The 27,686-nt window shown below is 38.8% G+C and overlaps 3 protein-coding genes across 3 annotated transcripts; 2 read left to right on the top strand and 1 right to left on the bottom strand.

Moving 5' to 3' along the window:
• Window positions 1-317: 317 nt before the first annotated feature.
• On the top strand, window positions 318-7,352 carry LOC148847860 (eukaryotic translation initiation factor 4E-2-like). The gene is made up of 6 exons (XM_088948391.1): window positions 318-1,171; window positions 2,281-2,446; window positions 2,531-2,656; window positions 6,790-6,855; window positions 6,955-7,050; window positions 7,168-7,352. The coding sequence occupies exons 1-5, from the start codon at window positions 882-884 to the stop codon at window positions 7,003-7,005; spliced, it is 699 nt and encodes a 232-aa protein (XP_088804517.1). The 5' UTR covers window positions 318-881; the 3' UTR covers window positions 7,006-7,050; window positions 7,168-7,352.
• Window positions 7,353-8,462: 1,110 nt separating this feature from the next.
• LOC148847859 (RING/FYVE/PHD zinc finger superfamily protein) lies at window positions 8,463-10,170 on the bottom strand. Its single transcript, XM_088948388.1, has 2 exons — window positions 8,855-10,170; window positions 8,463-8,734 (listed from the first exon to the last, which is right to left on the bottom strand). Exons 1-2 carry the CDS (start codon window positions 9,863-9,865, stop codon window positions 8,681-8,683), a joined length of 1,065 nt encoding a protein of 354 aa, XP_088804514.1. The 5' UTR covers window positions 9,866-10,170; the 3' UTR covers window positions 8,463-8,680.
• Window positions 10,171-10,333: 163 nt separating this feature from the next.
• Window positions 10,334-27,396, top strand: LOC148847858 (haloacid dehalogenase (HAD) superfamily protein). The gene is made up of 5 exons (XM_088948390.1): window positions 10,334-11,232; window positions 11,337-11,414; window positions 15,717-15,790; window positions 15,870-15,977; window positions 27,099-27,396. The coding sequence occupies exons 1-5, from the start codon at window positions 10,548-10,550 to the stop codon at window positions 27,213-27,215; spliced, it is 1,062 nt and encodes a 353-aa protein (XP_088804516.1). The 5' UTR covers window positions 10,334-10,547; the 3' UTR covers window positions 27,216-27,396.
• The last annotated feature ends 290 nt before the right edge of the window (window positions 27,397-27,686 follow it).

Raw genomic sequence — 27,686 nt, 5'->3', positions numbered from 1 at the left:
CAATGAATTATTTTATATTATGTAGTATAACATAGTATAATATAATACATATTAATCGTTTTATATATATATATATATATATATAATATAATAAGGGTGGATTTGAGGCCAAGGCCGGAGCAGGATAGACAAATACCATTCCCGTCCCATTTCCCATTCCAAGAGTTTTAGGTTTTCCCAAACCCTAATCAATAGTCAAAAAAACCACCCCGATTGAGGCAGGGCCCATGGAGACGGGTCAAATTGCCATCTCTACAAAATAGACTTAAAGATCGCCCAACATGGATGGTGAAAAATCTGGAGAGCCCAAAATAGACTGTGGATCAGTCATTTTTCAAGGGCTGTCTGCTTCAAACTCTTTGACTAGCTTATCTGGATTCCGGAGCACTTCAAAAGCTGCTGAATCTTCAGCTCAGTCCTCCAAAACGGGCTCTAACATCACCAATACATTTTTGAAGGGCTGTCCGCCAAGGTAGCAATGCAGTACTTGGTTTGAGTAGCGAACCGGTTTGTGCAGCCTGAGGAATGATGACCTGGGCTAAGATCCCCAGAATGTTCCAACTTTTACTCAGACCGGCTCAAAGGAGTCCAGACCAATAGTGAAGGCTTTCTTTCTAGTTTCTACTCTCCTGTGGTAGCCAAACAGGATCCTAAAGGCTTTGTAGAAATTACAGAAGGTCAGCTCCGACCCGGACGAGATTTATCCTGAATCCAGACATCCCATTGTTAGTCCAACCCAAATAACAGAAGAGAGGGTTTCGGGCCTCTTCATTTTGTCTCACTTTTGATTGAAAAGAGGACTTGCAGGGGACTAACAGAGACTTCGAGGAACCAACACCAACGAATAGCTGAAAAGATCAGGACAGAAGAAGAAGAAGAAGATGGCAGAGGAAGGAGAAAGCGTCAAAGCGGGAGTTGGGGCGAAAGCAACAGAGGAGGACATCGATGGGGTCATTGGTGGTGGCAGTGGTGAAGAACCCGAGGAAGGAGAAATTGTAGGGGACGATTCAGCTTCTATGAAGTCGTCGACTACTTCCTTGCAGCAACCTCACCCGTTGGAGTACTCATGGACTTTCTGGTTTGACAATCCTTCGTTCAAATCCAAGCAAGAACCTTGGGGTGCCTCCATTCGCCCCATCCACACCTTCACCACTGTCGAGGAGTTCTGGGGGTACTCCTCAACCTTTGCATCTTTCTTGTTTTGTTTCTTTGGTTGCTTCGTTTTTCTTCATTTTCTTTTCTGGAATTCTGGTTTTTTTCGTCACAAGAAAATGTCAAAACCCCTTCATGATCCGAAAGAAAAAAAAAAAAAAAAGAAAAGAACTTTGCCTATGGATTTGGATGTAGCAATTGTAAGATTTGATCCTACTCGCAGATTTAAGATTTCTTATTATCCAGTTTTGGTTAAAAATGGTTCATTTCCTTTCTTCTCCTTAGTCTAGCTGAAGCTGTTGTTGAAACCCATATTTCGTTTCCTATTCATATCCGACGTATATGGATTAGTTCTTCCTTGTTTTCCTCTTCTTTCAAGATTTGTCGCATCCTTACCAGCTCTTTTAAGATGCATCTAGTTTTATGTGATGATTTTGCAACTGGGGTTTGAAAAAAAGTGGCATTTTTCAGTATGGAATTATTTATGAATCCATGTGCTGAGGTTTTACCCAATTTGGCATATTCATCTTCCCTGAATTTCTATCTTATTTTATTGAATGGGGGAAAGCTATGATGATAACGTTCTGAGATCTTGTTTAACTCATTGATTTGCAAAATGAGATCTGTTGTAAGTATTGTAGTTTCCAAGTAATATACAAGGCAGCGGGTTACAACTTCTCTGACCGATAATTCATGATTTGGTTTCATTTAGATTTTTCTAATTTACTGTAGGTCTGAATAAAGCATAGCTCTGGAACTAGCCTATATCTTTCTTCATTATTTTTGAAAGTACCAAGCTCTTCTTTAGTTGATTATATCATATGAATGTCGTCTTAGTGATGATATCTATTCTATATTCGAAAGTTTTCTATTATTTTAGATTACATTTTTTCCATAAATTGCACTTGTTTTTACTGTTTATGTGCACTGTCATTTTAACTGTTAATCATATTTGGTTTTTATGGCATAATGCGACAAAATTACTATAGGCCATTAGAACCATCTTTCATAATGGTGCTGTTTCTTGATTTTAATGATCTTTCTTTTACTTCTGTTATGCCACTATTTTTTTTCCACTTTTGTTTGTAACTAAGGAAAATTTGTGATAAACATCTATTCTGCATTCAGTCTATACAATAATATACTTCATCCAAGCAAATTAGTTGTGGGAGCAGACTTCTATTGTTTCAAGTACAAAATTGAGCCAAAGTGGGAGGACCCTGTTTGTGCTAATGGAGGGAAATGGACCATAAGCTCTCCTAGAGGAAGGGCTGATACTTGGTGGTTATATACAGTATGTGTCTGGTCCCAATAGAATTACAATTACTACCAAACAATATATATGATGGCTAATAATTTTTGGAACCAATTTCTCTAGTTGCTGGCAATGATTGGAGAACAATTTGAGCATGGTGAGGAAATTTGTGGAGCAGTTATTAATGTTCGAGGAAAGCAAGAGAAGATATCCCTATGGACCAAGAATGCTTCAAATGAAACCGCTCAGGTAACCACCCTTATCCAACCAAAAGCAAATGAATTGTTGTTTTCTTCTTCAGCTTCCTCTTATACATATTTGGTCCATATTGTGGGTTTTTTTTCAATTTATAATCTTATCTTTTTTTTTTGTTCTGGTTGACAAAACCTTGTTTTCCAAGATTATTTGGACTCCATCCTGGTAGGTTGACAACTCATATCAACCTTGTCGTGTGTTGATTTATGTGAATATGGTAGAAAATTTCTCTTTTTATGTACAATTTTGATGACAATATAATGGTAAGTACAGTCTTGGGCCAACAAATGTAAGGTCTTTATCCAGTCCACCTCTCCCAACCATGGTTTTAAAACACTTAAGAGTTAAGTCTTGAGGTGTACACCTTGAGGCAAGCCACACAGATTTTGCTTCAAGACTTAAGCCTCATAACTTTAATTTTAGGCTTAGGCCCTTGTCAAGAAGAGGCATATGCCTCAAGGCATAAGTTGTAAGCTTTAAAAACCAATTAAGTGACATTTATCAAAAAAAAAAAAAAACAATTAAGTGATTTAATACAAAGATATATTTTATGAATTTTATAGTTTAAATATATGGGAGGGTCACTTTGGTAATTATGGCCCAAATAAAGAAGAGTAAAAATGAAAAGCTTATAGGGAAAATTGAGTTTTTAGATCTCTTAGGGTTTGAGGAGTTCAATCAAGTACACAACAAGGACCAGGAAGAACCTTCATAAGTCTCACTTGATCCTTGGTCAAATCAAGTGACACCTTTTTTCCTTTTTTTTCCTATACTTTTGGGCAAACGAAAATCTAGCACCCCGGGTTTGTTATTTTGCTCATTTCTATTCCTAATGGATTTCTTTTCGTTTTATTTATTATTCTATTTTTGCAAATATCAAATCAACTAAGTTCCATCCTTTCTTTAAAACTGTTGGGTGATCAGAATTCTAGTATCAATTATATGGATGATTCATTAGATGGTTCCATTGGTGAAAACAATTTTGGTGATATGATAGAGAATTTTTTATAAACTAAAACATTATGATTGGTCATTTGAACAGTTTGAGAATTTTGGATTTTAGAACTTAAAATCTGAAAGATTTCTGGTCGTTAGTTAATTAGTCATTATTTTGTTGAACACTAGAAGCCTAGAACTTATTGCTTATAGACTTCTATTTTATGAATGCACCTTTATTTAACTTAGAGGCCTACACCTTGCTATGCCCTGAGGCCTGTGCCTCACCTTTTTGGGTGACTATGCCTCAACTGCACCTTTAGCCTTTTAAAACGTTGCCCCCAACACCCTAAATATTTGGGGCCATCAGTGGGTAATGGTGTTCTTTGATGTAAAGCATAGTTTTCAAGGTGCCGAGGTGAGGCCTAGTTGCTTAGCCTAGGCGACTAGGCCTGGGCTCCTAGGCATAGCCTAGGCAAGGGATTTTCTTAAATAAAAATCATTGATCCTAGGGTGGTTTTCGAGGTTCCAAAGCAATTAGTAAGTAGTGATCATCTTTCATTAATAATTATCTATAACTTTCTCAAAAAAAAGTACAAAATTCATATTAAAGTATTCACGAGAAGCAAGAGAAGACAGAAAAGAAAATTGAGACCAAAGGATGAAAGAGTAGACCTAGGGAAGACCAGAGGAAGAGACTGTTGGCAAAGAAAAAGTATGATTCTTTAGTATACCAAGAAGAGGCTATGTGGCAGCAAAAATCAAGAAATACTTGGTTGAAGCTTGGTGATAATAATATTGCTTTTTTTTTCATAAAATAGCCAATGCAAGAAGAAGGTCAACTCCATAAAGAAACTGCGGGTCATAGTTTTCAAGGCGCCAAGGTGAGGCTAGGTGACAGGGGGGCGCCTTGTCGCCTAGGCGATGGATTTTTTTAAGTGAAAAATACATATTCTAGGTAGTTCCCTAGGTTCCATAACCATCTTTCCTTAATAACTATCTATAATTTTCACAAGAAAATTATAAACTTCATGTTTATGTCTAGAAAATCAATACAGCAGTTAGAAATGTGTTGATTAGACAAAACTTTAAGTTTTTCCCATACTTATTGGTTCAAATTCTGAAGTCTTTGAGGGTTCAATACAGCAGTTAGAAATGTTTGTGTTGATTAAACCCTAACAAATAAGAAAATAATAAAAAGAAATTAGTTTATATACACAAAAAATGAATATTTTTGTTTAATAATGTCTATTTTATAATTATAATCTCAAAAAAGTAACAATATAAAAGTATTTTATAAGACAGTATACAAAACTGCTAGGCGACTGGGCGAGGCAAGCCTCCAAGGGTGCCTTGTCGCCTTGGTGTCGCCTTGACAACTATGCTGCGGCCTGCGGGTTGATGGGATGCTGGTGGAAGATGGGAAAGAGATTGTGAATTCCATTGTGAACATCTACAGGCAGTTGTACAAGGACCCTTGCAGGTTTAGCCTAAGCTAGATGGCCTTAACTTTGATATGCTGACAGAGCAACAGGCAGCTGAGTTAGAAAAACCCTTTACAGAGGAGGTCAAGAAAGCTTTAGATGAGGTCATGAGATGGAGGGGGAGAAGGCCCCTGGCCTGGATGGTTCACCATTTTGTTTTACAAGAAGTTTTGGGGATTAATTAAGCTGGACCTGCTTACTGTCTTGGAGAAGTTCCACAAGTCAGCAACTCTAGGGAGAAGTCTGAATGCATCTTTCATTTCCTTACTTCCCAAAAAAAAAGTGGTGCAGCTGAATCGAAGGATTTTTGACCTGTCAGCTTAATTGGTAGCACAGTTGTCAAGGTGTCTAGGCGATTCTAGGCAACATTGGGGCACCTAGTCATGGGCGCCTAGTTGTTATAAGTCAAGCCATTTGGGCGAGGCACCTTGTCACCTAGGTGGCACCTTTACAACTATGATTGGTAGTGTCTAAAAGATCTCGTCCAAGGTTTTATAGCTACAAGGCTATGGGTGGTGATGGATTATCTCATTTCTGTTTATCAAGTGGCTTTTGTCCATGATAAACATATTCACGATTGAGTCCTAATTTCCAATGAAATCATTGATTCAAGGAGTAGGAAGTGTGGTTTGGTTTGTAAAATAAATTTAGAGAAGGCACATCTGGTCATGTGAATTGGGCCTTTCTAGACTATATGTTGGTAAGGGTGCACTTCAGGTCTAAATGGAGGAATTGGATGAAAGTGTGCACTACCACACCAAGCCTTTCAATTATGATTAATGGATCAGCAGACGGGCAATTCAAAATCTCAAGAGTATTAAGACAAAGAGACCCTTTGTCTCCGTTACTTTTCTTATTGTTATTGGAAGGCCTTAGCAGGATGGCAGACAAAGCCTCGGAATCAGGGTGTCTAGAAGGCTTTGAGGCCAGCAACAAAGGTTTGACAGTGTCTCTGACTCTCTGTTGCAATTCACAGATGACATTCTCTTCTTCTGCGATGCCAATGCTGAGTAGGTCCGAATTTAAAATTTTTACTATTTTGGTTTGAGGCAGTTTTGGGGCTGAAGGTCAACCTCTCTAAGATTGAAATGATGGCAACAGGGGAAGTATCAAATGTGCAGGAATTGGCTGATGTGTTGGGTTGTAAGGTGGGAAGTCTCCCTTAATATCTTTGTCTACCACTTGGAGCAAAATGCAGTTCAAAATCTATTTGGGACCCAGTCCTTGAAAAGAGAGACTTGAAGCTGGCTTCTTGGAAGGCTCGTTATCTCTCCAAATGAAGCAAGCTGGCCTCTTGGAAGGCTCTAAATATTGCTTATTAAAGAAATATGATAGTTGCACTTTGTCTGTTAGCATATTGTTAATTTTCTGTTGAATCAATTCATTGAGGGGCACCATTGGAAGGGTTGGGAATGGCATTCCTCGAGGAACTGAAGATGTGTCATAAGCCAACTTTCTAGCAATTTATTGGATCAACTCTTGAGTGTGATTTTCTAAATGGCAATTTAAACTGTAGCAAGCTTCAAAAAAACATCAATTATTCATGTACTCCGACTTTTTAGAAGTGTTCCATTCAAGAGGTGGGTCCACAAGTGAATAGGTTCCCACTGTGAAAGGTGAAGATACATGTTTGTCCATATTTGGTAGGGGGGACATTTTGAATGCTTCCCCTAATTTTAAATAGAAAACCTACTTTCTTGTTTGCAGGTGAGCATTGGGAAGCAGTGGAAGGAATTTCTTGATTACAATGACTCCATTGGCTTCATATTTCATGTAATGTTGAATTCTCAACTTTTATGAGTTCATTATCAGCATTTATGTGATTCTATTCATCATTAGGCTGTGGTTGCTTGTTCTGCTCCATAATTTCAGGATGATGCAAAGAAGTTTGACAGATTTGCGAAAAATCGCTATTCTGTGTGAAGGTCAGATCCTTTTACACTGACAAACACCAAATTGAAACAGAAGGTGAGTTTATTTAGTAATTAAATGGGTTGATATTTTGTAGCTGCAATAGGTCTCCTGGGATTTTGTTAGACGAAACCGTTAGATTTGCTTGCTAAATTAACTGCTTTTCTATTGCAGGTATTTCCATTATCACAGACAAAAAAATGGCAGGCCTTTACCTTGTTTTTCAATTGGACAATGGTTGCAAGATAATGACCTTGTATAATTGTTAGAACTTTGAAGTCATTTCTTTTGTAGTGAAAAAGATTATCAGTAAGCCATGAGTATAATATGGGAATGCATCTTTGAAGTTTTGCCTTAAATGATGAAAGTTTGCTGCATTTTATTTATGCAAATTACTTGTTATGGTTAGCTTTCTCAAGGGGAAACTAGCTTGCAAAAGCATGTATCCCATGGCATTACCAAAGCCATGCTTACAGTCTCTTCTGATTTGAAGTTGGAAATTCATGCTAAGCCAGGATCCCCCCCTATAAACTAATGTTTTTTGTTTGAAGCCTTTGCATCCAAGATATAGGTTGTCCATCTTTCTAGCAACTCTACTTGCAGCTTCTTATTGCCAGTTCGCATTTACCACAATGAGCAATGGCCTAATGATAAACGGAGCTGTTACCATTTTAGAATCATCAGGTGTTTTGAATTGAAAACAAATGGAGGGTACTGGGCATCACATGTTTCTCAATGTTTTTACCAAGAAACTTGAAGCCTGGGAACACCCTGCCCTCAATTCTTTTTCTAATTTTCGGACTTCCAGTTGGTGCTTGATTGAAACATCATACTCGTCTTGAGGGTAATCTTTTATTCATTTTGTAGGCATACTTCGCAGTAATGTAACTGTTGAATCCTTAGTCCATGGATGCTCTTCCATTATAATTAACAACGATGGCCTCATGCTAAGCTACGATTCATATCTAATCAGAATACACACTTGGTGCTGTTTTTGGTTTGATGGAAACCAAGGGAGAAACAGAGAGTTCTAGGAATGCCAACAACTTTCTATCTCTCATTTTACTACCAGCCTTGATTCATATCATGGAGAAAACATACTGCGACTGCGAGCTGTTTAAAGTTCAAACCAGGCACTCGTTAACCAATTGTAGTTTGCATTTGGTTTATTTGGAGGGAAAATTACTATGGTTCTTAACAAGTTAACAGAGCTAGAGAGGCAGAGGATCCAAGAGTGGAAACATCACATTTCCTGCTTTGAATGAATTCTTGTTTGCTTGCAAAATATAAAAAGAATTAATCGAGAAGCAGACTTCGACGAGCTATTAGGCCAGATGAATGGAAAATTGGGGAGTAAAAGCCAGTGGATCTTATTGAAATTTAAGTCGCTTAAATGCTTTGAACCCATTGTAACAAATGTTAATTCTTGAATGTAAACAAGGATCAAATCTGGAAAAAAAAAACAATACTTGAACATCATAACAATTCACAACCTTAAATACCCACTATTATTAGTAGTGAGAGTTTTGTTACAATCATCCAGAACAAGATCAAAACAAATTGTTAAACCAAATGGCCGCAGTTAGTAACTCTACGGAAGCTATGTTGCAGAGATGCAGAATTGCCTAAACCAACAACATTGGCAGCTACAACCTATGAAACAAATTGCATGCCCACATCAAAAATTCTACTTTTTATGCTCCTGCCTGGCTACAATTTTGAACTTCCCAGTCTGTTGTTGCTGCAGAACAGAGAGGAGATAAATGAAATGGTATTAGTTCACTTTCTCTATCGTTTGTTCAATGTCAAATAGGAAGAAAGAAAATCTTGATATGAGATACCAACAAGAAGAGGTTGTTACCTTCTTCCAAAGAGCAGTGTGGGCCTTGCAGAATCCAGCGACAATGGCCCCAGTAGTTCTGGCCTCTTTGTATTCAATGCAGAGGTCCTCCTTTAAGCCACAGCTTACATGGAAGGCCAACGAGCACTTGGGCTCAGAGCACTCAATCGCACATCCGGTTGCTGAGTTGCAGATGTAACAGACCTCTTCCCATCTTCTGCGAGGAACCCGGGAACAATCGATGCCCTCTCTTCCTTTTGGATCCCTGAAGAAGACCTCCGGCACGAGCAGTGCACACAAGATATGACCCCATTGCCCATCTCTGGTGGGCTTGACAGCCCCTCCCTTGACTGGACAGAGGCAGCAACAAAAGTCATCATTGGCTTTAACCTTACGAGAACGCGAAGAAGCTTGGCATCTGGCACAGAACCAGTCGCCTTCTGGGATACCCCGGATGAGGGGATCGCCGTAGCAGGTAGCATGGACCATGACGTCGCAGCCATCGCATAGGACGATAGGATCTGATGGATCTCCGTCGGTGCTCTGGCAGACGTCACAGACGATCCCATCATCATCATCATCAACTTCTTTGCTTTCATCTTTCCCTGCTTCAGGCTCCGATGCTTCCCCTTCACTACACTGGGATAACGGGATGCTCTCATCTGTACCATATTGAGTTCCCTCATTTGGCTCTTGGTTTTCCTCATTGGCTTGTTTTTCTTCAGACTCGATACCAGTTTTGCTGGGGGAGTTCATCTGTTTCTTCAACTTGGGAGATTTTTCAGGAGATGGTTCGTACTCAACGTTGAGATCGAAAGACGAAATGGGCTTCTGTGGGGTGAGGAGAATGGGTTGCAGAGCGCAGACCCTCTTCTTGGCGGGCAAGCAATAGGTGGTGGGATTCGGAGGAGGGTCCCATGACTCCTTCCTTTTCTTGGCTGGAAGGTGGGAGGAACTCGGGCTTTCGTCTTCCTGTTGTTGCAGAAGCTTGAATCTCTTCAGTGGAGGCAGGTCATGGAAGCAGTTCCCCATTTCCGTAGCTTGAGCGAGAGAGAGAGAGAGAGAGAGAGAGAGAGAGAGATGTGAGACTGGAAAAGAAGTTGGGAAAGATTTGGGAGAAGTTTGAAAGAAACAGTGGGAAGTTTTGAAGAAAACCCGGGGATAATCGAAAAAAAGAACCGCAGAGTTTTCGTTTGAATTTGGCGGCAACGTTCAAAAGATGAAACCGGGCGAAATGGAAACCATAATGTAGAAAGTAAAACCGGGCGGGAAGAGTGGTCGAAGCGTAAAACCCTGTTCTCAATTTGAAGGGAGAGAGGCAGAAACTAGTATTGCACAAGAGCCACCAATATGGAATGAATCTTTATCGGGGTTAATCTTATGAATACGTAAAGATAAAAAAAATTCCAATCCGACAGTTTACAGGGAGAGTACGAGTGTACGACTTTGTGCCATACACGATCTCTTTTCAAATACATCAATTCAACCCCAAATCCAATAAGCCTAATTCAAAGTCCAAACTCAAACTAGGCTCGAATTGGGCAGTCCAACTTTCCCTTGCGTTTGATCCGGGCTTGGGCCTTAGGGATTAGGCCTGGGTTGATCTTAAACTAGCCCATTCTTCCAACGCCAAAGTCATAAAACCGAGCTGTTGCTACTTGCTAGTCACGGACCAACAATAAAGCTGGATTGAGAAGGAGAAAGAAGTTCAGAAATGCAGATAAGTTCAGTCGCTCCATTCTCCCATCATAATTGTATTCGCTGCACTACTCGGCACAGCAACCAATTCGCAGTAACTCCATCTCTAAGTCCAACCACCACCACCAGGGCCGGTTCAGGACTCCTCGTTTTCTCCTCCAAGTCCAACCATGGCATTGGCATTGGCAGCGAGAAGTGTCTCACCACGTCGAGCACCAGTTCTACTAAAAACCGGTTTTTAGAGGAAGTGTACTCGGCCTCCTACTCGACCAACGTCACCACCAGCACCAACGCCGACGGCAAAAGAAGCCGAAGAAGCCAGACCCAGAAAGGAGAACAAGAAGAGAGCGATCATAAGCCTGGGACCAGCAGCAGAAGCAATAGCGGCGTTTCAACGAACATGTGGTGGCAAAATTTCAAGGCCAATTTGGGGCAGCGTTTCAACTTAGAGGGTATCGTTTCGTCATCGGCGGTGGTGGCGAGGGACCAGCATTTGGCCATTCCGCATCTTACTGTACCAGACATAAGTTGGATCGATTGGGCTGAGTTGCAGAGGAGGGGTTTCAAGGGTGTCGTCTTCGATAAAGACAATACGCTTACTGCTCCTTATGCTTCTGCTATCTGGCCTCCTCTAGTCCCTTCGTTGCGTCTCTGCAAATCGGTTTTTGGTGATAATGTTGCCATATTCAGCAATTCTGCCGGTAATTCTACTTTTTTTTTTCTTTTTTATTATGATCTTCGTCATTAGTAATTTTTGTTTCCCCCTCATTCTATTAGATTTTTTCCCGTTTCGTTCTTTCTTTAGGGCTCTACCAGTATGATCGTGATGGTTCTAAAGCAAGAACTCTTCAAGAGTCAATCGGCATTCACGTCATCAGGCATGGTAAGTCTCATTTCTTTCTTTGTTTCTTGCCCGCTATATTTGCCTAATGAATTTGCTAAGACATTTGCAAAGTACAGATATATACGGATAGATTATGGTATACTTGTATATCCCTCAGTACACAATCTTTTTGTACATGGGCTTTTGGTTTTCAATTAACGAAAATGCTTTACCTTTAAAAGAAAAGGGATATTTGCAAAGTACTGATATAGTTTAGCAGCACTCTGTTATGTGGTTAAGCTTAATTCCATGGTTCTAAATTTCTTATAATCTAGATATCATAGTTTTGATCTTAGCTTATCTTTGGCCAAAATGAAGAGAAAACCATGCTATGTTATGAGGAATATATTTGTTATGAACTTCACTCCCCAGTAGGAAAAAAACTGTATTCCTTTGATTGATTCCAGTATAAGCAATAATCCCTAATTATTTTTGGTATCAACCAAAATAAATAAAAGTAATCCTTGAATGCTTTGTTGTTGCTTCAGGTTCAACAAGCATCCCATAGTTATTATGTCAGTATGTTTTATTCAATCATTCAGTATGAATCTTAAAGCAACTTTTGTTATAAATAACAAATTTCTGTTTCTTTGCTTGATTCTAATAGAAATAGCAGTTCTTGATTATTCATTAATATGATTTTGTTGGTTTCTGCTTTTCATTACCGGGATTAAGATGGACTTTTCTGTTCAACAGTTCGGGTAGGTATAATATGTAGATATTGAACCTTGATGGAATTTCTGGTATGTCTGTTTACTTATTAAAAATGATGTATTCACATGGTATTATTAAGTATAGTTCCTAAAGGTGTTCATGAGAATGGTCCCATGTGTACACCAGGGCTGGGTTTTAGGAGAATTAGATGGCTGAATAAAGCACTACTTGGTAAATTACCGTGGAGATTTTGGTGTAGAGAAGTTCTTTTGGGAAGAGCAATTTCATTTAAGGGTGGTCATATTTAATTGAGTTCTAAACTGGCATCGACCACATATGGTGTATGTGTTTGGAAAGGTAGTATGCAGCTTCAACAAGCTTTTTTTTTTTTTTATAAGTAAATTTTCATTAAAGGAAGCCCAAGACACCTAATCTTGGCCACTGCCTAATCTCACATCCCAACACTGTTGCACACTCCACCAGTTCCCTAGCTTCCATTTGTAAACCCACACATTTTGCCAAGTCGATCCTTAACCCTGTCACTATTTCTACTATTTCCATAATTCTCCTAAGATCTTTCACATCCTGTATCTCCCTAATCAGAGAAACAGCTTTATTCAATCTACCCACCCTGAAGCCTCTAAAAATTCCTCTCTCATCTGCCCTCCTTAATAACTTGCTAAAAATTTCCATCACCAAAATAAACAACATTTGGGACAATGGATCTCCTTGTCTGCCTCTGGATGCCCTAAAGAAATCCTTTGGAGATCCATTAATAGATGTTTAAGAATAACTCATTCCCATTATTTCTCTTACTAACTTTCTTTACCTTCTTCACCTTCTTGTTAGGGACATTCATTATAGGGATCTTTTAGATGAATTCTCTTTTTTGTTTCAATTATGTAGCAGTTCTTTATAAGGCTGTTTGTACAGGCCATTACAGCTAGGAGCTGTGATGGGGTTTTCTCTTTTTGTTTTTCATCATAATACTTTATCTTTTTCAAAAGAAAAACTCCAAATTATTCCATGAACAAGTTTGGCAACAAATCGACAAAAGTAATTCCAAATTCCCAAGGACAAACCGACAAAGCAAAAGCTGCTATGTGTCATGGAAATTGGTAGCTGATGTTGTGTTCTTTGTGTTGACTAACCTCACTAAGGATTGACTTCCACCAGTGTCAACAATAAGCCAAGTGTTCAGAAGATTGGACCATCTCAGATCACAAAGAACTAAATAGTAATGTCCATCAGCTGAAAATTCCTGGTCATATCAACACTTTATACCAATGTTTTAAAAATCGGAGGCATGATGTGAGGTTACCTGGAGGCTGGAGGTGTGAGGCATAGTTTAGAATGCAAGAGGTGTAAGCTCTTGAGCACAAGGAAGTGTAAGCCTCCTCAAGAGGAAGTGGAGGAGGTACCTTCCTGAAAATTCCTGGTCATATCAACACTTTATACCAATGTTTTAAAAATCGGAGGCATGATGTGAGGTTACCTGGAGGCTGGAGGTGTGAGGCATAGTTTAGAATGCAAGAGGTGTAAGCTCTTGAGCACAAGGAAGTGTAAGCCTCCTCAAGAGGAAGTGGAGGAGGTGCCTTCTTGTTCATCTTTTATTTAATTCTTTCTTTTCTTTTCTTTTCTTTTCTCTTCTCTTCTATTGTTTTCTTTCTTTCTTTCTTGAGGCATGCATGAGGCACATGAGTCATACACATAACATGCCTCAGAGGCATTTGTACCTCCAACTTATGCTGCAGGACATCTTGAGTGTACCTTGCCTGGAGGCATGCCTCAAATGCCTTTTAAAACATTGCTTTGGACATGTTTTTGTCAGACATCTTATTCATACAAGAGTAATTATTGTAGGGAGAAAGAGGACAAGAACAAAAAGGTGAATTTCCTACAAGCAAGTGGACTGATGCAAAATATACAATCTTGGACTTCCTTAAGAAGATTAATCAAATTCAGTTATTGAAAGACTAGTAAGTTTCTTTGTCTATTGGGTCATTTTGAGCATTTGTGGTAATGTTGGCCTTCTTTAGTAATTTGTCCAGCAAACTAATTAAATGCCACATAACCATCACATACTACTGTCTTTTAAAATTCATCATAAAACTAAGATTATATATCTGCTCTTTTATAAGCCCAAGCTTGGCACCATAAAGTGGTCTTTGGTTTCTGTTTTCTCTAATGCAAGCAAAGTTCCCTTCAAAAACTATCAGAGTTTTTGCTTTAGATGTTTTCCACTTGTTTTCTTCTTTCAGGTATGTCCTTGAGCTTGAGTCTTCTTGGGCAGCTCTCTCATTGAGGCTGCTTTAGAAGTCTATCATCCTGATCATCAATATCTCATCTTCAACAACTCTCTGGCTTGGGTAAGAGGTGACTTTTGGCCCAAGTCAGGTTCCTTGCAGCTTCAAATGCCACTTCTTATTGAGAGAACTCACACAGACACATACACAGAACTAAGGTGGATATTCATCTTTATTTTCTAGTTTATCACTTCCCAGCAAAATGTGCTGACCTCAGGTGGAGTAGGAATGAAGGAGCCATGAGATTCAAAACGACCAACTTAGTTGTTAGTTCTCATGTTGCAAAGGGCAATAAAAATCTCTAAATAAAAAGTCCAGGACAGATAATACCAAAATTTTATTCACTCATACTGCTTTTGAAGCCACAGTTGGGTTGCTCCATTGCGACCAGGGTGACCAGGGTTCAAATCTTGGAAACAGCCTCTCTGTATGTGCAGGGGTAAGGCTGTGTACATCTGTCCCTCCCCAGACCCCGCGTTGGCAGGAGCCTTGTGCACTGGGCTGCCCTGATTACTGCTTTTGAAGCCAAAGTTCCTAAAGAGACCATAAGGGACTCTAGTTGGTGAAAGAAGAGAAGTAGTGACTTCGGAAGAGATGTAGAAGAGTCTATGATATCTACAATAGAACAGAATACAGCTACATTGAAGGTCATCCTAGCATCTCACCTCACTCCTACAGATGAGCTGTGGGAGATTTTGGCAGGGGAGATGGCACAGATTCTAGGATATCTATGATAGAGTGGAGTATTGCACCATCAGAGGTCATTCTAGTATTTCACCTTTCACCATTCTCCCATTAAGATGATTATATTTGATGAACCAAGAAAGATGAAGACAGATTGGTGACAGTGGATTTCAAGGGACAAACTAGGTATTTGGTTTATCATGTCTGTAGTCCTATGCCAATGGCTCTCACTTGTAAGAAAATAAAATTGCATATTGTAATTTAGAGTTTTCATTTTTACCATTATTACATGTACACATGTATGTGTGTCCTAAATGTAATATTCCTATTTTCACATTCTTTTAAGTTCCTTTGATTATTTTCAAGTGATAATAGCTTATATATTCCTGAAATGTCTTAGCTAGGGGAGTATTTCCTGTATTGAAAATTTAGACCTTGGATATAGTTATTTTATTTCATATTTTATTGACCACATATGCAGTGCAGGCTTCAGAGTAAGATATTTTTAGCATTCTTTTAATTTTTTTTTCAGATTCTCCACATTTTAATTCCAGAACCATATGAAAAAAAAAGGAAGGTCTTTTAGGGACCACCCTGGACTTTTTGAATTTCATTAATACCTCCAGCATTTAACATTGTTATGTATGTTGGACTTTAGGGAAAAAGAAGCCTGCTGGAACAGCTGAAGATATTCAAAAATACTTGGGCTGTGCAACCTCACTAATTGTCATGGTAGAATCTTTACATCTGCAAAAAAAAATGTCTTTCCATTGTGGCCACTTGACTTACCTAGCTTGATTTTGGATGACAGGTGGGTGATCGCCACTTTACAGATATTGTCTATGGAAACCGGAATGGCTTCCTGACAATTCTAACAGAACCATTAACTCTTGCTGAGGAGCCTTTCATTGTTAAGCAGGTTCATATTCTTCAATTCTTTCTTTTTCAGAACCAAATAATTGAAATTTGTTCTGATGGTAGACTTGTTGTCTTTCAACCAAAAGATCCAAGCTAAAATCCTTTTATTTACGGTTTATCCATCCAAAAAAATACATTTTGTTTTGCAAAATTTCATTAAAAATAACACCTGAACGCCTTGATGTTTGCAAAATCAGTCATGGTTCTACTTTTAGATAAGATATAATAATAAATAATATAATGAGGCTTGCAAAAAAAAAAAACCAACCAAAAGATTCAAGTTAAAATGTTATTTAGCAATAAAAGTGATACAGAGGTGAGGATGAGTAAAATCTTGGAACCTTTTTCCCTAGGGAGAGAAGAATTTGCAAGGAGAGCATTCAGAGAGGTGGAAAAAGAGGGAAATAAGGGGGAGGAAAGGAAAACCAAAGAGCAGGAAGCAACTCAAGGAAGCTATTGGAGGTTTGAATGAATAGGACAAAGGATGAGCATTTGTTCCTGGAATATAAGAGGCTTAAGAGTAGAAATCTGCCGAATTAAAAAAATATAAAAGAAAAGTAGTTTCTTGAAGAGAGAAGGAAGAGAGAAGGAGAAGAAGAGAAGAAGAGAAGTTGAAAAGAAAAGAGAGCAATAATCTAGTCGCCCCCTTCACTTATTATTTATACTAAAATAATAGAATAGTACAAAGACAACTATGCCCTTATAGGGCCGCAAAACATAAAACAGCATATATAACACTTAAAAACATAATAAAATTTGGACTCACATAACTATTATGGTCTCCACCTATCTAACAACTAACATAAAACATCTACTCAAAATAACATCATAAAACTAATTAATCTTCAACACTCCCCCTTAAGTTGGGAGTAAATGTCACACATTCCCAACTTGCGTAGATCATGTTCAAGCTTGTTCTTTGCCACCCCTTTAGTAAGAACACATTCCCAACTTGCGTAGACATAAGGCAAACAAACTTCTCCAGTTGTTACCCTTTCTCTTATAAAGTGTCTATCAACTTCAATGTGTTTTGTTCCATCATGCTGAATTGGATTGTGGGTAATATTGATTGCAGCCTGATTGTCACAGTATAACATCATAGGTTCCTCTGCCTTCACCCCAATCTCACTCACAAGAGATCTAACCCAAAGAAGTTCTAAGACACCATGAGCCATGGATCTATACTCAGCATCTGCACTTGACCTTGCTACAATTGCTTGCTTCTTACTCTTCCAGGAGGTTAAGTTTCCACCTATAAAAGTACACACTTCTGATGTAGACCTCCTGTCATCTAAGCATCCTGCCCAGTCTGCATCTGTATAGGATTCTAGCTTCAGATTCTCATGATTTGAGAAAAGAATGCCTCTAATATGGTGCTTTCTTAGATATGCAAGTATTCTCTCAATAGCTTCCCAGTGCTGAACCTGAGGTGCATGCATGTACTGACTCACAGCACTGACAGCATAAGAAATATCTGGTCGTGTCATACACAAATACAGTAGTCGGACCACCATTCTTTGATATCTCCCCACATCCTTTACCAACTCACCATCCACACCATTAATTCTGTGATTTGAGTCAATAGGAGTGTCTGCTGGTTTGGTCCCTAGCTTCCCAGTCTCCCGCATTAGGTCAAGTACATACTTTCTCTGTGAAATGAAGATCCCATGCTTGGATCTTGCAACTTCAATCCCTAAGAAGTATTTGAGCTCACCAAGATCTTTGATCACAAATTCTTGCTGCAATGATTTTTTTAGATCATCAATCTTCTCCAGATCATTTTCTGTCACCACTATATCATCCACATACACAATCAAAATTGACACCAGAGCATCTCTCCTCTTCACAAAGAGGGTGTGCTCAAACTGTCTGTGTGTGTCCAAAAACGGATGAGTGCCCCTCTGAACCTGTCAAACCAAGCCCTAGATGAATGTTTCAGTCCATATAGAGATTTTCTGAGTCTACACACCTTTCCATTACCAACATTTTCATAAAAGCCTGCTGGAATGTCCATATATACCTCCTCCTGTAAATCACCATTGAGAAAAGCATTTTTTACATCAATCTAGAACAAGGGCCATGAATAGGTGGCTGCTAGAGATAAAAGGATACGAACTGAACTCATCTTAGCTACTGGTGCAAAGGTTTCCAGATAATCAACACCATAGGTCTAAGTATACCCTTTTGCTACCAACCTTGCCTTGTACCTCTCTATCTTGCCATCGGTCTTATACTTCACTGTGAATACCCATCTACATTTAACTGTCTCCTTGTCTGGGGGAAGATCAACTATTTCCCAAATTTGGTTTTTGACTAAAGCATCCATCTCATCTTGGATGGTTGTTTTCCACTCAAGTTTGGAGAGAGCCTCAGTAACATTCTATGGGTATAGACACGGAATCTAGGGAAGAAAGAAAAGCACGGTGGGAGGGTGATAACGCACTGTAGGAAATATGGTTTGAAATGCAGTGGACTGTACACTTTCTCTTCCCCTTACGAAGTGCAATGGGAAGATCAAGGTCAGTGGGATCAGTTGCAACAATGGTGTTAGGGACAAAAGCATTATCATCAGAAAACATAGCAGGCTCAGGCTCAAGAGGAATAACTGGAGTTGTATCTGCCGAATCTGGAGTTTCAGAAGGACTGACAGAGAGTGGTGTGGGTTGAGAATGTGTGGAGTCAACCATCATCTACCGGCACTGATATTTTTGTGAGGCTGCCTGAAGTGGCTCAAGCAATGAAACTGGAGGTGCAGGTGTTGGCTGAACTGATGTAGATGTTGGCTGAACTTATGGAGGCACCACAGAAACAGGAAGAGTAATAGATAGTGAGTTCTCCTCCCCAAAACTCTCCCCCTAAGGAGAACCACTCGAGAAGAAGAATGTGTATTCAAAGAAGGTAACATCCATAGTGACAAATCTGCTCCTCGACATTGGGTCATAACAGCAATATCCCTTTTGGTTCTGAGCATACCCAAGAAAAACACATTTCTTGACCTTGGGATCCAATTTCTTGCGATGAGGGTCAAGAATGTGAATAAAAGAAACACAATAAAAAACCCTTAGAGGTATATGAAATATCTCTCCATCTGGAAAAAGAAGGCTAAATGCCACCTTAAACCCCAAAGTCCGTGAAGGAACACAGATAGTCCAACCTACTACTCCCCTTGGGTTGTCATTCCCAGTTAAATAGATTTGTAGCAAACCCATTCCTCCTCGGGTTGGTAGTTTTTGTTGGGAAATTCTCGTGGAAAGAGTTAACACAAATGACTTGTTTCAAAGAAAGAGGCCCAACTGTTGTTTACTTCCCAGTAGGTGTATTCTTTGCAAAGCTGATGGGGAAACGGGTTATCATATTATGGTTACTTGTCCAGTTACTAAAACCGTTTGGGAGCGGGTGTTTTCCCTTTTTGGGTATACTTGAAATCCCCCCGTGAGTATGCAATGCTTGTTCTCTCCTTCTTTCTTTAGTTGGCCTAAGAGAAAGGGGAAGATTATGTGGAGAAGCATTAGGGCTGCAGTGTGTTAGTCAATATGGGAAGAAAGAAATTCACGAATTTTTTCAGATAAGGAAAGAACCACAAAAAACCTATCAGATTTGATACTTTCAAGGGTTGCTCATTGGCTGAAATCAATGGAGATATTCTCTGAATTCTCTATGGCAGACATGCTGAGAAAGTGGAAAGAGGTTGCTATTGCTGCTATGTATAAAAGGAATTGTAGTCCCACTTAGACCCCCCCTCCCGCCAGATTCATAAAACTGAACTTTGATGGATGTAGCTTAAGGAATCCAGGGCCTTCTGGGATAGGGGGTGTTCTCAGGAATGAGGAGTATATTACTGCCATGTTCTTTGGGCCATTTGGAGAGGGTAACTCTCTTAGGGCTGAAATTCTAGCAGTTCTTGAAGGAATCCAAAGAGAAAGAGAGTTAAGCATTAGATGCTTAGTGATTGAGGGGGACTCGAAGGTGATGGTTAGGTGGCTGAAAGGAGATATCAATGGCTTGTGGAACTACATCAATGAGAAGAAAAAATTTAATTGGTTGTGTAAGGACTTAGAGGTGCAATACAGTCAGGTGAAGAGAACTGCTAACGCAATGACTAATGGGTTAGCTAAGCAAGGGGTGGCTAAGGATTCTTTGCTTTGGGCACATTTTTAGTATTTTGTTGCCATTTTGATGTTGGGGAGTTAAGATAGTTTACCTCCCCATTTTCCGTAATTAATTTTCACAAGTATAATTCATTAATAAAGATTTCTGTTATCGATTAAAAAAAAATGCACGGCTGTAAGAACTGCATCTCCCCTGAACTACACAGGAACTGAAGCACACACCATAAGACTCCTTGCCACCTCCACAATGTGTCTGTTTTTTCTCTTACCAACTCCATTCTATTGCGGTGTATATGCACAACTGCTCTGATGAACTATACCATGTTCTAAGAGATATGTGATCAAGTCCTTCTCAAAGTACTCTTTGGCATTATCTAATCTAAAAGCTTTAGTTCTCACTCCAAATTGTGTGAGAACCATCTGGTGGAACTGTCATACCAAGTTAGGAACCTCATCACGTGATCTCATCAAATATATCCAAGAATATCATGTGTAATCATCCACAAACAAGTGAAAGTAACAGAGTCCTCTCATGGAAGGGATATGATATGGCCCCCATACATCAATGTGAACAATATTAAAAGATTGTCTACAATGCTTTCCTAACTACAACTCGCACACTCCAAAGTAGATAACTGAACAGACTCAAACAACTTTGGTGAAAGACATTTCAAATAACTAAAAGAAGTTCCAAGCAATTGTGGCAAAACATAATCTGGTTCATTGACTCTGACCCACTACTACTGTTGTTGTTAACATGATGGCCCTGATGTCTCAGAATCTCATCTAGAAGGTAGACTTCATTCACCTTACGACCACTCCCAATCATCTTTTGACTCCAGATCCTACAAAACACAATTACTAAGAAGAAAGGTTGCGGAACAATTCAATTTTTTTTGTCAAAGAACTAACAGAGAGTAGACTGGTATGAAGTCTAGGGACATGTAAAACAGAAGACAGAGTTGTACCATTGGTCACTCTAACTATCCCCTTCCCAACATTGGGCATATGTGAACCATCTGCTACAGAGACTCTGTCTCTACCAAAGCACAACTGATAGGAACTGAAAATGGTAGGGGCATTAGTCATATGCTCAGGTGCTCCTGAGTCTATAACCTAGGTAGGTCCCTCCTTACCTAAAGTGGGTGCAAGATTTGCCTATATGTGCAAAGGAAGTGGTGTAGTTGGCTCTAGCATTTTGCTGTCCATCTGGAAGGCTAGAGCTAGGTGAACTTTTCTTACTCATAAGCTGTTCAAACCTCTCCAACTCTGTTCTCACTGCTGCTACTACAATGGATTCCCAATCAGTTTGGGAGAGAGGGGCTGAAGAGTCTCCTGTAGTGGCCACATTTGCATTTCCCTTGTTTCTTATTCGAGCAGGCATAAGATTTGGATGAAGCTTCCAACAAGTGTCCCTGGTATGCTTAGGCTTCTTGCAATAATCACACACCAAGTCCTTCTTATCTTCCCTTTTAGTCTCACTACTCCCCCTATCTCCATTCGGCTTAGGTTTTGTTGTACCAACCATAGCCCGATCAATCCTAGGTTGTCTCAGCATTACATTCCTACTCTCCTCTCCAGAGACAAAGGCATAGGCCTGAGAGAGTGTCACACCCTCCCTAGAAAGAATATGCTGCCTAGCAATGTCAAATTCAGGGTTCAGCCCTGCCAAGAACTCAAAAACCCTATTCCTCTCTACCAGTCTGTGATAAGTTGCTGCATCATTTACACTTTCCCATACCACAGTTTCTAAGTGATCTATTTCCTACCATAGGGTTTTCAACATGGAGAAATACACAACAAGAAGTTTTTCTCCCTATTTCATACTTATCACCTGATTTCTTAACTGATAGGCTTTGGCTTCATTTTGCTTCTGAGAGTAGGTTTTAGTCACTCCATCCCAAATCTCCTTAGCAGTATTAGCCCATAGGAAATTTTTTGCAATATGAGGTAACATAGAATTACATAGCCAGGACATTACCATGTAATTCTCCTACACCCTTCGGGAAGAGTCTGTATCAGGTTTCTTCTCCCCAGTGAGATACCCTAATTTTCCACGGGCACCAATAGCCATCTTAGCTGATTGTGCCCACTCCAAACAATTTGTACCATCAAGTTTTATTGTAATAATGACCCCAGATCCAAAAATATCACTACTACCTCCAACACCCAGTGCCACCAGATTTCATCTCGGTATTCCAACCCTCCATCTTATTTCAAACAGTTCAACAATAAAAAAAAAATAGATTGGAGACCTTCAAAAAATAATTTAATATCACACACACAGAGACCAACCCTTTCGAAAGAAGAAAACCCTAGCTGGAGGGAAATCTCTCTCCTCCCCACACCTCCCAATAGAGAGAAAAGTGAATCAACTACTCCAGGAGGCCCAGAAAATTCCAGAAACCAAACCGCCCCTTTCAAAAAATCAAAAGAAAACTAACAATACTTGGGCACCCAAGATCAGATAAAAAACAAAGAGTCCAACTTTTCTGGGACTCTTCCCCGTACTCCAGTTCTTCCCGATTTAGATGTCGAACAGTAGATCACCTTCCTGATGACTAGATCCCACCAAAAACTCCAAGAACTGGGCAAGTTATAGCAGATCGATCAGCCCTTTACTACTTCATGCAGTCGGCTGATCTAGGGCTGCATGAGAATGCTTCAAGAAACCCTAGCCGATGCTTTGATACCAAGTAGAAATCTGCTGAATTAAAAAAAATATATAAAAGAAAAGTAGTTTCTTGAAGAGAGAAGAGAGAAGGAGAAGAAGAGAAGTTGAAAAGAAAAGAGAGCAATAATCTGCCCCCCCCCTTCACTTATTATTTATACTAAAATAATATAACAGTACAAAGACAACTATGCCCTCATAGGGTGGCAAAACATAAAACAACATATATAACACTCAAAATGAACCCATTTCTTCCTTCTTAGTCCCTTCAGCTTCCACTTCGGGCTTTGGTTGGAACCTTGGCCTGCCTAGGGCAATTAGGGATACGGACTTGGATAGCCTGGTAGCTCTACTAGCCTCCCTTGAGGGTGGTGTCTTCCTAAACCCTGCAAAGGAAGACACCAGATTTTGGACCCTTTCTAGCTCTGGTACATTTTCTTGTGCTTCTTTCTTTGAAACCTTAACTCAGCCCCCTCCCCCCTAGGGTCGTCCTTTCCAGTTAAGGAAATTTGGAATAGACCTATTCCTCCTCGGGTGGGGTTTTTTTGTTGGGAAATTTTCCTAGAAAGAATCAACACTTTAGACTTACTCCAAAGAAAGAGACCCAACTATTGTCTACTTCCTAATAGATGTGCTCTTTGTAAAACTGATGGGGAATCTGGCTACCACCTCATGGTCTCTTGTAAGGTTGCTAAATCTGTTTGGGAGTGGGTTTTCTCCCGTTTTGGGCGTTCTTGGTATCCTCCAGAGACTGTCCAAGGTTTGTTTTCTCCTCCTTTTTTCAGTTGGCCTAAGAAGCGAGAGAAGACTATGTGGAGGTGTATTAGGGCAGCGGTTTGCTGGTCTTTGTAGGAAGAAAGAAATTCATGCATATTTTATGACGAGGAAAAAACTTTGGAAGATTTGTTAGATCGAATCCTCATAAGAGCGGTCCATTGGCTAAAATCTTTGGAGTTGTTTTCAGATTGTCCTATGGATGACTTACTAAGAAATTGGAAAGAGATTGCTTTCACTGCTAGATGCAAGAGAACTCTTTGTCCGTCCTGGTCCCCTCCCCCCTCGGGCTTTATAAAGCTGAATTTTGATGGCAGCAATGTAAGGAATCCAAGGCCCTCTGGGATTGGAGGAGTCTTTAGGAATGAGGAAGGGATTGCTACTGCTTTATTCTCTGACCCTATTGGAGAAGGTGACGCTCTTAGGGCTGAGATCCTTGCAGTGCTTGAAGGAATTCAAAGAGCAAAAGATCTAAATATTAGCCGTTTGATTCTGGAAGGTGACTCGACGGTGGTGGTTAATTGGTTGAAGACAGAGGACAGTGGTTTGTGGAACTTTAACAATGAGAAAAAACAGTTCTTATGGCTGGGTAGGGACATTGAGATTCAGTACAGCTGGGTGAAGAGGAGTGCCAACTCATTTGCGGATGGGTTGGCCAAGCAATGAGTGAATAGGGAGGCTGTTTTTTGGGCTAGTTTTTAATTTTCTTTGCATTCCCTGTGTTTTCTGTTTTTGGGGAGCTAAGTTATTTTATCTCCCTTTGTATTATTTTCCCTCTATTCTCTTAATTTAATGAAGTTAATGTTATTGATCAAAAAAAAAAAAACAACACTCAAAAACATAATAAAATTTGGACTCACATAACTACTGTAGTCCCCACCTCCTATCTAACAACTAACATAAAACATCTACTCAGAAAAACATCATAAAACTAATTAATCTTCAACATTAAGAAACCCAAAAAGAAGAGAGGTGATCAGTAATTTGTCAAAAATTACAGAATTAAAACTCTGATACTTCAAGAAATGAAACTAGAGGAAGTGGAATGGAGAATTATAAGTGAGACATGGCATTCAAGAAATAGGGTTTGGGTGATGTAGGGTTCAGAATGTTTGTCAGGAGAATTGATCTCTATTTAGGAAGCAGGATTGCTGAACAAGGTTGATTTTTTGCCAGAATATTTCTCTATTCTTCAATTGTTGGTTCAATGTAACTTGTGAAAGCCATTTAGGCTTACTTCCTCGAGTTTTTCAATGTGGTTGGATGATCACCAATTGATTCTGCTGAGATCTTTGATTGCTGAACAAGAGTCCTAGGAAATCATAAGTCTAAAATCATTTGGAGTTGCATCCCCTTTGCCATTTATTGGGAGGTGTGGAAGGAAAGAAAAGAATTTATGAGGGGAAGTTGAAAAGCGTTGAAGAAGTTGGGGCAGCAATCAACTCAAAGTTGATTGGGTGTTAATTCTTCCAGAATTTGAAGGCCTCAGGAAAGAAGATTTTGGAGCCAGATATTTGGTGTACTTTAAATGTTTAATTCGTTTTCTTGTATCTTGAATTAGTGAATATTTTTTTATTTTCTCGACTTTTCAGTTGTTGGGGGTGTCTCCTTTTCACCAAGATATATATATATATATATATATATATATTTTTATCAGCAGGAAAAATTTTATCAAATGAAACTTAGAAATTACAAGGAGTCACCAAGCTGGTGAGTCCTTGTCGCCGAGTTGATGTATTTTTTCTTATCTTTAACAATAAAATTTTCTTCTTTATTTATCTTCAAAAAAAATCCTATTTATAGTTTATCCATAAAAAAATACTTTTGTTTTGGAAAAACCTCATTAAAAAACACTCAAACACCTTGAAGTTTGTAATATCAGTCATGGTCCTACTTTTAGGTGAGATATAATAATAAATAATATAATGAGATTTCTTCTTAAATAAGACTATAGCAGAAGGATGAGCAGAAACTGTTGCTGGTTGCGTAGTTTTAACATCATTTGCTTGAACAACTTTTGGCAAATTCTGTTCTGTATCGAGTGAGAACATTGAAGGCAAGAGCAGGATAGCAGGATCTAGGAGTAGGTGTTGCCAATACACTGCATAATAGACTGTTTGAGTTTCCAAAAGGATGAAATAGAGATGTAATGATGGGCCGAAACCATTTCTAGATAAAGGGTATGGAAATAAATAAATAAACTCTGAATCATGTGAAGCTTAGTATTAAGTGTTATAGGAGAGATTAATCTCTTCGTGTCTGAAATTTCTGAAACATAAAAATGTTAGTGTATTTATTTCATGAAAGATATCCTCAAGTAGAACAATCAAGTTATACATTGGTACTGATGGCGGGATGATACTGGGATCCTACAAATTGCACTTTTAGTAGTGGCCTTTTCTAGTGCGAAGGTAATTTGGGTGATTAACAATAAAGACTAGAGATGGAAAAGCAAGTATGCAGCTTGCTGTCCACTAAAACATGAGCATGAAATTAGATTCCAGTAATGAAGCATTTTAGAACTACGAGGAGGAAAATCTTACTATTAGAACATACAACAGAAAAATAGATCGCTTGGAAAAAATAACAAGAATTTTCTAAACCAAACTCCTATTCTACTTATCTGAAATAAATAAATGAAATAAATCTTTGTTCATAAGATCAACTCTTCAAATTTTTAGTACATTGTGTATAGACTTTACACAAAGATCTCCCTATACAAACTCCATTTCCAACTCAGAAAGTAACTGCAACAACTACTAAATTCTAATTGTTTTACTACTAAGACTAGCCCATATATATCATATCCATAAAAGCACTTAAATATGGACTCTTAACTCCTAAACCAACTGTAAATAGCCATTAGTAATCCTACTAAAACTAAGTAGACCAAAAAAAATAAATTCTTTAGAGTTAAGATACATCTAAAAATAGAAATTATCTAATTCTGTCATAAACATATGCCATATCCTCAGAATGGCCATTACTTTCCCAAATAAATCAGATTGACAAGATTTTGATCTTGTTTGGTTGGTAACAAAATGCCTATCGTATGGCACCAAGATCAATTTAAACAGACAAGTTTTCAACCCCTTAAGCTTGGACTGCAATAAAATTGGCGTGACTTGTACCCCAAGGGCCGAGACCATTATTATCTTGACCTCTTTTTAGATCTAGGATAGTGGAAAGTGGAATCCATAGGAGCCTCAACGCATGGAAACCCAATTTTCTTAGGGAAGTTCCAAATCATAAACCTAATACTTTTTTTTATCTCCTTTTGATTTATTGGTCTATTTCATTCTCCCCTACTTGACAAAAAAGTGTCATTGAAATACCAAACTAAAAATGCTTTTTTTTTTTTCTTAATAGAAAGGAGTATTGACTAACCAAAACTCACAATACACTTTTTTTTGTGTCAACCTTGCATAATACCAATGGTTTCTAGAGAAAGGCAAGCGCTAGGTGGAACAAATTGGCAAATATAAGTTGAGAAGTTGGATATTTGATATTTTTTCTTCTGAAAAATGCTAGAAACTTGATTTATAGATACTGAATTATATGCGTTCAGGTGCGGAAACTGGAGGCTTTTCTGGTGAAAAATTGGTGTCAGAGGGGATTCAAGCCCATTAATCACAGTTTACTACCAGAAGCCACGCAGTGTATTAAAGATCCACCCTCATTGTAAAAGAACATTGTGTATATGCATGTGCAAAATCAGTTTTTGCTCGCGTTCTACACTCTCCTGAGCTGAACAAATTATATTTGAATCAAGTTTCGGGAATAAAACCTAAATTTCTCAAAATGGTTTAAGTAGAAACTGTTTTGTAAAGGGTGAATGAAGAAAATGAAAGCTACAGATTTGATAATTAAATGTTTGATATGAAATTACGAATCTTCATCCATGTTTAGGATTGGCAGTGTAAGACGGTATTCGGTGTCAGTGTCGTTTATTTAGGCAAAGTTTCAATCTTGGAATTAGTAAAGCAATTGGGTACATGGTGCTGTCAAGGTATGGTTTCAGGAAAAACCACAATACCAAAGACAAAGACCTACAAAAGAAGAAATTCTGGTGATTTAAGAATCAGTGATATCGTGTATTGTGTTTGTTAATGCAAAAAGATGGTAATAATAGACTAATAGTGATATGGTTTGAAAT

This window comes from Nelumbo lutea, chromosome 6 (assembly GCF_056320005.1).
Source record: "Nelumbo lutea isolate HS-2025 chromosome 6, American lotus-T2T, whole genome shotgun sequence".
NCBI lineage: Eukaryota > Viridiplantae > Streptophyta > Magnoliopsida > Proteales > Nelumbonaceae > Nelumbo > Nelumbo lutea.
The sequence above is the reverse complement of the archived record's forward strand: the minus strand, read 5'-3'. Positions and strand labels throughout refer to the sequence as shown.

Bases quoted from the DNA above. Each gene is read 5' to 3' on its own strand.
- LOC148847860 (XM_088948391.1), top strand. From the start codon at position 882: ATGGCAGAGGAAGGAGAAAGCGTCAAAGCGGGAGTTGGGGCGAAAGCA. The intron at 2,447-2,530 runs GTATGTGTCTGG...CAATTTCTCTAG, and splicing joins ATACTTGGTGGTTATATACA to TTGCTGGCAATGATTGGAGA. The intron at 2,657-6,789 runs GTAACCACCCTT...TCTTGTTTGCAG, and splicing joins CTTCAAATGAAACCGCTCAG to GTGAGCATTGGGAAGCAGTG.
- LOC148847859 (XM_088948388.1), bottom strand. From the start codon at position 9,865: ATGGGGAACTGCTTCCATGACCTGCCTCCACTGAAGAGATTCAAGCTT. The intron at 8,735-8,854 runs GTAACAACCTCT...TCTGTTCTGCAG, and splicing joins ACACTGCTCTTTGGAAGAAG to CAACAACAGACTGGGAAGTT.
- LOC148847858 (XM_088948390.1), top strand. From the start codon at position 10,548: ATGCAGATAAGTTCAGTCGCTCCATTCTCCCATCATAATTGTATTCGC. The intron at 11,233-11,336 runs GTAATTCTACTT...TTCTTTCTTTAG, and splicing joins CATATTCAGCAATTCTGCCG to GGCTCTACCAGTATGATCGT. The intron at 11,415-15,716 runs GTAAGTCTCATT...GTTGGACTTTAG, and splicing joins CATTCACGTCATCAGGCATG to GGAAAAAGAAGCCTGCTGGA.